We start from the raw sequence: 8,164 nt of genomic DNA on the forward strand, positions 1-8,164 counted from the left end.
ATCAAATGGGAGTGCTGAGCATGAGACTTCTTTGCAGAGAGGAAGAATGCTATGCTCATACCCAGGTGCTTCTCCAAATCTCCCCACACCACATACAAATCACCCATAAATTATTTTCCACTCAGGCAGAAAAACAAGGTGGGGGGAACTGTTTCTAATGTTAATTATATTTTTGCAGAATTTCTGGTTGTAACATATTAGTTCTGCTTACATGTGGTATTTCAAATAACAAGACACCAAAGCATCACTCACTTGTAATGTCATAGACTACCACAGCAATGGTGGAGTCGCGGATGTAGCTGGGAATGAGACTGCGGAACCGCTCCTGGCCTGCTGTGTCCCAAAGCTGCAGCCGAACCTGCTGGTACCAGGCCAGGGAGAGCAGAGAGAAACAGAGAGAGCAAGAGAGAAAAGAAAGGAGGAAACTGTCCTTTAGAGAAAAGGCCATTTCTAGAATTAACTGTATGCAGCTCAGCCTGAGAAGCTGAGGTTAACCCTGAAGTCTTGCCCCAAATATTCAAACAACACACAAGTTGGCTTTTCTGACTCTGTTTGTACATAACGTGCTTTAATTACCTCCTTTGCTTGCCCAGAGATTCTGCTCTTCCCAAAAAGCTCTAGGTTGTGGCTACTACCTGACTGCTGGTAGCAGTAGCTAACAATGCAGAGCTGGTCTCCCCAGGACTGTGCATGGGGTCTCCTAGCCTAGAGCATAACAGATCAAAGCTTTTTGGGCAATTCCCACGTGACAGACACACAATTCCCTCAGCCCAGACACCACGCAGTAGACCCGCATCCATTCTCCAGCCTCAAGCATCCAGAAGATGGCAATGGGGATTTTCATGCAAGATTAAGGCAATCAATAACTTAACTTCCAGCAGAAACAAAAGCAGATGTTACACACTATAGGCTTCACGTGACACAAAGGGCATCAGTTTCTCCCTTTCAGATAAGCACATGAGTCATAAATAAGCACAACAGCGATGAGAGGCACGGTTTGATCTCCAGAACTATGCCCAAACACAAACTGACCTATTCTATATGATAGCTGTGAGGTCTGTGACCTGCCTGTTTGAAACAGCAATGTTCAAAACATGCCCAGCTCCCACAGTGAATGTAAACCAAAGCATTTCACAACTGGGAGCGATCCCGTTTCCTTCCAAGTCATTACCCCACACAGCTAGCTGTACAAGCAGTGCTACGGTGCCAGGAAACAAGATTGCTGTTGGCATCCTCAACACAAACGAGCTTCACAGGAGGGCAGATCCTGGTTCCCAGCTTAATTCCATGAATTGGTCAGATGTGCTCACAAAGCCTCTTGTTCAGCAGTGGGGGAGAGCAGCTGTTTATGCACAGAACAGCCGTTAATAAGGCAGCTTGCCGGAGCCTGGCTACAAGGGAGAAAACAGTTTCAGAAGGACCAATAATTGGCTTGTTTAGAAGAGAAATATAAGCTGGACAGACCACGTGTCTGCAAAAGTGTCTTGCCACAAGCAGATTAAAAAAACCCATTGTATCTACATCAAGGTATGTAGACCCAATGCCCTGGGGTTTAAGGAAGATTCGGGCTTCCAGTTAAAGCAATTAGCTCATGCTTCCTTTTGAAGGCAGCCTTGATTACCGTAGCAAAAGTCTGGGCTCTTCATTACCCCAGGAAACTCAGGGTGACAAACTCCAAACACCTGGACAATATTCCACCAGTGCTGGAAGATCAGATTGATAACGACAGCTCGTGGCTCTGGCTTCTGGACTTCACAACAAGCTTCCCCATAGTCCTCAAGACACTGCTGCCACACCAGACTATTCACCCAGGAAGTTTACCAAGGTGGCGATTTAAACACTCCAACCTTCAGACTCACAGTCAAAAAGGCAACTGGAGGAAGTACCCCAGAACCAGGGAAGAACTGGCTCTGGTAATCATCTTGTAGCGAAGACAAACAATTTCTCTTTTTCTTCTCAGCTCTCCACGTGCTAGCTAACAGTTTTTCCTCTACTAGTTAAGAGTATCTTGGCTGGTACTCAAGTACGTCCTATGGGACTGTCCCTGTTTTACACCACCATGAGCTGCATTAACTTACAGGAGGCTATTTGAGGTTCCCAAACAGTTACCACTAAAGACAACACAAACACAGAGCTCTTCAGAGTGCTAAACTGTGTTTTCCTCATCACACTAGTGCTCATCGTCGTAATGCCCTCAGAAGTATGTTCCTTCAATAGCACAAAAACCCTAAAAGCCTCCCAGTCACTAAGAACAGAACAAAGAGCAGTAACAAGAAAAAATGAAATTACTGAAAAGATCAGACCATTACCTAAGTATGATGAGATCAGCTATCACTTAATTATTTTTGACATGTCTGGAAGCTGTTAAGAACAGCCTAGACTGTGGTAAGATTTTTCCATCTGCTTGGATAAACAGCGTCCTGTACCCATCACAACAGTGGGGAGAAAAGATGCCGACCTACGCAGCCTGCCACGTAGCCTCACCTAGATGAGTTCCCAGTGTAAGCCATCCCGTGCACACCCCATCACTCCTCAAACCCCACGCAGATCACTTCACCCGTGCATTAGTTCACACCAAACCAGAAATCCTCCCAGAGCCAACTACTTAAGCTACAGGACTGGGAGAAAGACTGTGTAATTATCTGCCCTCAATATGTCAGATAAATCAGAACAGAAGTTTATTATTTGTGAAGCACTTCAGTTAACTGAAGCAAAACAAACCCCTGGTCCATAAAGCCTCACTATAATCTAGAGATGGTGACAGAACAAAGGTGGGCCAGAGGTTTTTCATCTGTGCTATATTCTTTACTTAGACTTTGTCCACATGGTGTTGGCTCACTTGTATAAATCCTTTCTAGATATGCTGATATTGGAGCTGAATCAAAAAAGCCACAGCAAGTGGAATCAATAACAAGGAGCTATAATGATATAACTGTATTTGTATCTTCGTATCTTATACTAAAACATTCATGCCAAGAGTTATAGAGAATTTCCCTCTAAGACTGTTTATTCTTTAGAAATGATGGCAGTTACATCTCTTCTCTTTCAAAAGCTCTCTGGTTAGTCATATGAATCGCCAGCTCTGTTCTTCAATGAAATGGGAGTCTTGACTCCTCCTAAGTCACTACACAGCTTTTATTTAAATGAGTGTTGTACTGTTTTACCTATTCTGACAGTATTTCTCTGGCATCTGAAGTCATTACCTGTATTACCTCCCTAGTCATCCAAAAAGGGGGGGAAAAAAAATCATTCTGCAGTTTAAAACAAACCAACAAACCCAAACCAGAAAAAGTAAAAAGCTTTCTAAAGTCTACCAGTCACCTTTCATTCCAGCCAGCACAGACGCACAAGCAGTCATAAGCCCTGTTCACCTACCTGCCAGTCCTCTGTGTATCACTTCCATTGCCTGGGCGTTGACCAGACCAGGGTTAAACAATTCCCCAGTTTCTGTATTATGGGATGGAGTTACCACTGGTAAATTCCCAGCTACGTCCCCTCAGCCCATGAAACACATATAGTCCCGGGGCTGACAGCCTATCTTAGCCCTTTTCAGATAACAGCACCACTTCCAATGCATAAAGGGTACGTGATAAAAGCAAGGTCCCTGCAGACACTCCAGCTCAATACCTACTTGTAATGTCAAAGACAATGACAGCCACAGCAGAGTCACGGATGTAGCTGGGAATGAGGCTGCGGAACCGCTCCTGGCCGGCTGTATCCCACAGCTGCAGCCTGATCTGGGAAATGGAAAAGTGTAGGGGAAGAGGGAAGGGGAAAAGCAGGAAAATGGAAAACAAAACCAAAACTCAAGTGAAATAAAAATAAAGAAATTGCAAAGCAAAAATAATGCAACAAAAGGAAAGTTAAAATGGAACAGAAACGTGAAAAGAGCCCATGACACTTCTCACCGCATTCTCACAGTGACCTCAGCCTGGCATGCCTGAGAAACCTCCCTCCCTCCACAAGCCCCTTCATACCTCCAACACATGAACCGGTTCTTCCATTTAATCATAATACCAAGTTATCCCTAAAACATACCTTCTCACACCATGTGCTAGTGCAGGAGATCAGCATACCTACCTCAGCACACCCTGCCATGTCAGGACTCTGTCTGGAACGGCCACCGGAGCAGACTGCAGCCTCCAGCTGGCTAGACACGGTCACTCTAATCGTGAGGACCACATTGCCCAGCTCCTGATGAACCCACCCGAAAACCCGATGTGCTGAAACACAGCAGTGGCGTGTGAGCCAGAGGAGCAAACACCCTCTTGACTGACTTATCTTGTGCTTAAAACCACCAGGCCTGGGACGATATCGAGACACAGAAAAGGAAACACTACTCAGTCTTTCAAGAATGAGGTTGTAGCTGTAACATGGAACTGTCAGCCTGACAGTCCGGACTGAGGATGCAGCTTCTCGTGGCCCCAGTCCACGCTGATCTGGCACAGATAATATTTCAAGATACATTATTTGGTGTAAGGATGTACCAAATATGACAAAGCATATGTTGCAGTTAGAGGCTTAGCATTCTTCATTTCCAGCCTAGCAGCCAAAGACTGTTGCAAAATACAGTATTAGCCCTATCTGAGGAATTATTTCAATGTCTGAATTTTCCTAGCTTGCGTGCTTGTATTTCTCCCTCCTCTTATCTACATTCAGCACCTCTGTTATTTAAACAGGCTTTATGGGCTCTGAGGACCACTCTACATAATCAGGAAAGCTAACAGTATATCCAACATTGGAAAAAAAAAATTGCATTTTTCTGGATAGCAGGCCAGTGGGTGAATGACATCCTGAGCTACACAACCACAAGAAATCAGGACTACACTGCTGAAAACAGCACACAGGCATTCCAGCTTGCCTTCACAGGCATCAAGCAGAAATCCCAAGATCTTCTTCTTCTTCTGCTACTGCCAGTACCATTGAAGAAAGTCATCCAAGTAGTTTCTCTCAAAGACTAAGTAAGGTCTTTTCTCATTCTGAACGCCTGGTAAGATGGCAGAGAAGCACTCAGGAAACTCACCACACACAACGGGCTGAGACTTCTTCAGAAGCAACAGACCCAAAGCAAACACAAAGGACTCCCACTGCACGACTGGCCCCATCTTCCCCACAACAGTTCCATGCTTCTCAGCCAGTCGTAAAAGTAACACAGAAGCAAGTATTAGCAAAACATGAACTAACGAAAGAGAAATACTGACAGGCAGGAGAGGGATGGGAGGGATCTCTTTATGCAAAAAGTAATCACATGCAAGCTAAATCCAAATTTGCTTTTTTAACAGTACGTCAGACCTGTGTTACAAAAAGAGCCTTTCTATGAGGAGGAAGTATGCCACCCCTGGTAATCGTGAATGACTTCAAGACTTGGAACTGCCTGGAGTCTGCTCACACCCATTTATACCAACAACCCCAGAGGCAGAGCTGCAAATTCTGGGAGCAAACTACACCCAAGGTTACACATAACAGACAGCCCATTGCCCGGGATATGGACATTAGCTTGCCCCAATTTTGCATGAAAGATTTTGACTTCATTCTAGAGGTATCAGATATTAACAAGGATCAGAAACAGGAGAGTGACTTGATTCAACAAAGGCCATCCCTCTGAAGGCTGCTGTGGGATTTCAGCGGCCATTGGAGGGATGGCCAGGCAAAGCAGCAGGCACAGCCACTGCTGCTCCCGTGACTGCAGTTGCCATGCTATCGCACAGATGCTTCACTTACCGTGCGATCTTCAAGATACATTGTTTTTGACAGGAAATCAATTCCAATGGTTGCCTGAAAAGAAGAAAAGCATTAGTAACTGCAACCTGCCTTCCAGCATCTGCAAATCAGACCTTTCGTTACAAACTCTCAGAAACGTTCACAAACTTATAATTAAGTTGCTGACGTCACTTGCCTTCAATATAGTTGATAAAAACAAAGCAATCTGGATATCTTTACCATCTTCATTTCACATCATTCTTCCAACATCTCTCAACTGCACAAGAACCTCCAAGTCTTGATTTTAGCCTCAGACATTCATGCGTCTTAACACAGATCATATCTGATCTGGCATCTCCTTCTGGTCTACTGCAATTCAGTCTGGTAAGAATTATCTTACTAGAAATAACCCAAAGGTGGAACAAATTACATATATAAATTTCAGGCAACTGTGCAGAAAGCTAAAAAGCTAAAAATGTTTATTCAGGGCTTTCCATTTCAGAATGTGCTTCTTTTCCAGCAACATTCAGAAGCTTAATTTCCCAGGCAGTTATTTCTGTAGGTCTCCTTCCATTCACATTTCCATTGTGCTCCAGCAACTCCAGTACAAAGACATTTAAAGTCATTTACTAAGCTAGATGCACTCCCAGAAGTCCTAGCCCATCATAACCCTGAGAAACAGGAGACAGGCTACTGATGTACCAGATTTGAGTATTTTAGACAGATTATCTCCAGTCTTAACAAACGCAGGCAACATAATGTGTTCTGGAAGGTCTCCATCAGACTAAACCATTTCACATCAGAAAAGCCCACACCAGCCAGTTTCGTAGTGAGTACTTATTTCTGGGAGTCCTATTTTCTGCAGCCAGAACATAGTTTATAACAACTACAATAAGCAGAGAAATCCAGCAGCACCTTATAGAAATCAGGAAAAGAAACACTGAAAGCATAAGAGGATCCAGTTCATTCAGACTTGTCCTCAAAAAAAAAAAAAAAAAATCTTCTCTTCCTTTTCCAGATTAAAATTACTGCATTCTAAACCAGTAACTCTTTCTGGCCTGAATTCAAAGAGAACACCATAGTCTCATCCTCCTTAAAGATATTTCATATTCCCTTGAAACACTGCCAAGTGCTTCTGATGCAGCTAACTCCTCCTGAAATCCTCAGGCCTCTTACACATCTTCAGCTTTTCATCTGCAGCCTCTTCATCCCTACCCTACTCTTTACCCTGCCTTTTTCTACCTATAGCCTTTTAGTTAAAAAAATTGTAACACAAGAAAAATCAAGAGAGAAAATATACCATGCTGACTTCTTGCAGATCTATCCATACCCTCCAGACTCAACTATTCCTACTTAAACAGAAAGCCTGTAAAGATGCTAGAGACCAAGAACTATCATAAGCATGAATTCTGTTTCCTGAGACTTTCGCTTCCGTTATCAGGCATCCTGACTATCATCTTCTCTGTTAGCCAACTGCATAAACCAATGTTTCTCCCCTTTTTTCTCAAGGCTTCTCACATATCCAGGCAAGATCTAAACCTTGCTTCTTTTCTGTATTTCCTGACATCATATTAGATGTTTGGGCTCAATCATAAAGTCTCATCTCCATTTCAAGGCACATTACAACCTTACATATGATAGTGAACTGACATCTCATGGCCAAATGTGCTTGGCCCTACCAGTTCTCAGACTGGGGAACAGATTTACCCACATATATTAAAAAAAAAAAGGAGAGAGATTCTACCACATACCTGGTAAGTATTGTCAAAACTGTCATACATAAACCTGGTGATCAGAGAGGTCTTCCCAACTACAAAAGAAGAGAAAAATAATTTTCAAGCAGCAGTGGAAAAAAAATAACCACTGTTTTGGGAGTGGCATGCTGGTAATGCTGGTCATCAGAACGAAGCTGCCAGTCTCAGGATATTTCCCAGCTACACTCTCTTGTGAAACAACCAGCTAAGACATTCACTCACAAAATCACAGAAGAACGTTAAGCCAAATCAATCTCAGTAGGTCAAAAATTCATTATGATGAAAACTTGGCCCTCACATTAGGTGTGTTGTGATGTATATGACAAAGAATTATTTGTTTGCTGTAAGCAAGCAATAAATCTGCTTTCTTACTGGTATTTTGCTACTTGGGTAATCACCAAGTCTTGGATTTCTAGACACAAACATCAACACAAGACAGGTGATGGACTGGACAGTGTTTAGCTGCCTCTGGCTAGACGGAAGAGCAACATTCAAGATTTGCAGCCTTTCTTCACAGCAAGATTTTAGATACAGAGTAGGCTTCAGTGGCTTGCTTAAAAACTTTAAATGTATGTCTCCAAATAATGATCAAGAGACAAAGCGCTGAACTGACAAGAACAGGAAGCCAAGATAAGATTTCTGCTTCTCAGGAAGCTGGGAAAGCCAAGCAAAATTCAAAGGACATGGAAGAAACAGAAGAGAGAAAAGGA

At 43.2% G+C, this 8,164-nt stretch overlaps 1 protein-coding gene across 2 annotated transcripts in view; it reads right to left on the reverse strand.

Moving 5' to 3' along the window:
• Nucleotides 1–7,505, reverse strand: part of RAB6A (RAB6A, member RAS oncogene family) — a 12,826-nt gene extending 5,321 nt beyond the window's left edge. The window contains exons 1-3 of one of the 2 annotated variants that reach the window (XM_010081491.1): nucleotides 7,452–7,505; nucleotides 5,722–5,775; nucleotides 253–358 (exon numbers count right to left, since the gene is read on the reverse strand). In XM_010081491.1, coding sequence (XP_010079793.1) covers nucleotides 253–358; nucleotides 5,722–5,775; nucleotides 7,452–7,481 — 190 coding nt within the window. In that variant the 5' untranslated portion in view covers nucleotides 7,482–7,505. Of the gene's footprint in view, nucleotides 1–252; nucleotides 359–3,631; nucleotides 3,738–5,721; nucleotides 5,776–7,451 lie in introns of both variants that reach the window. The other variant, XM_010081492.1, reaches the window with a different exon arrangement.
• Nucleotides 7,506–8,164: the final 659 nt, after the last annotated feature.

Source organism: Pterocles gutturalis, unplaced genomic scaffold (assembly GCF_000699245.1).
Source record: "Pterocles gutturalis isolate BGI_N339 unplaced genomic scaffold, ASM69924v1 scaffold29604, whole genome shotgun sequence".
Taxonomy (NCBI): domain Eukaryota; kingdom Metazoa; phylum Chordata; class Aves; order Pterocliformes; family Pteroclidae; genus Pterocles; species Pterocles gutturalis.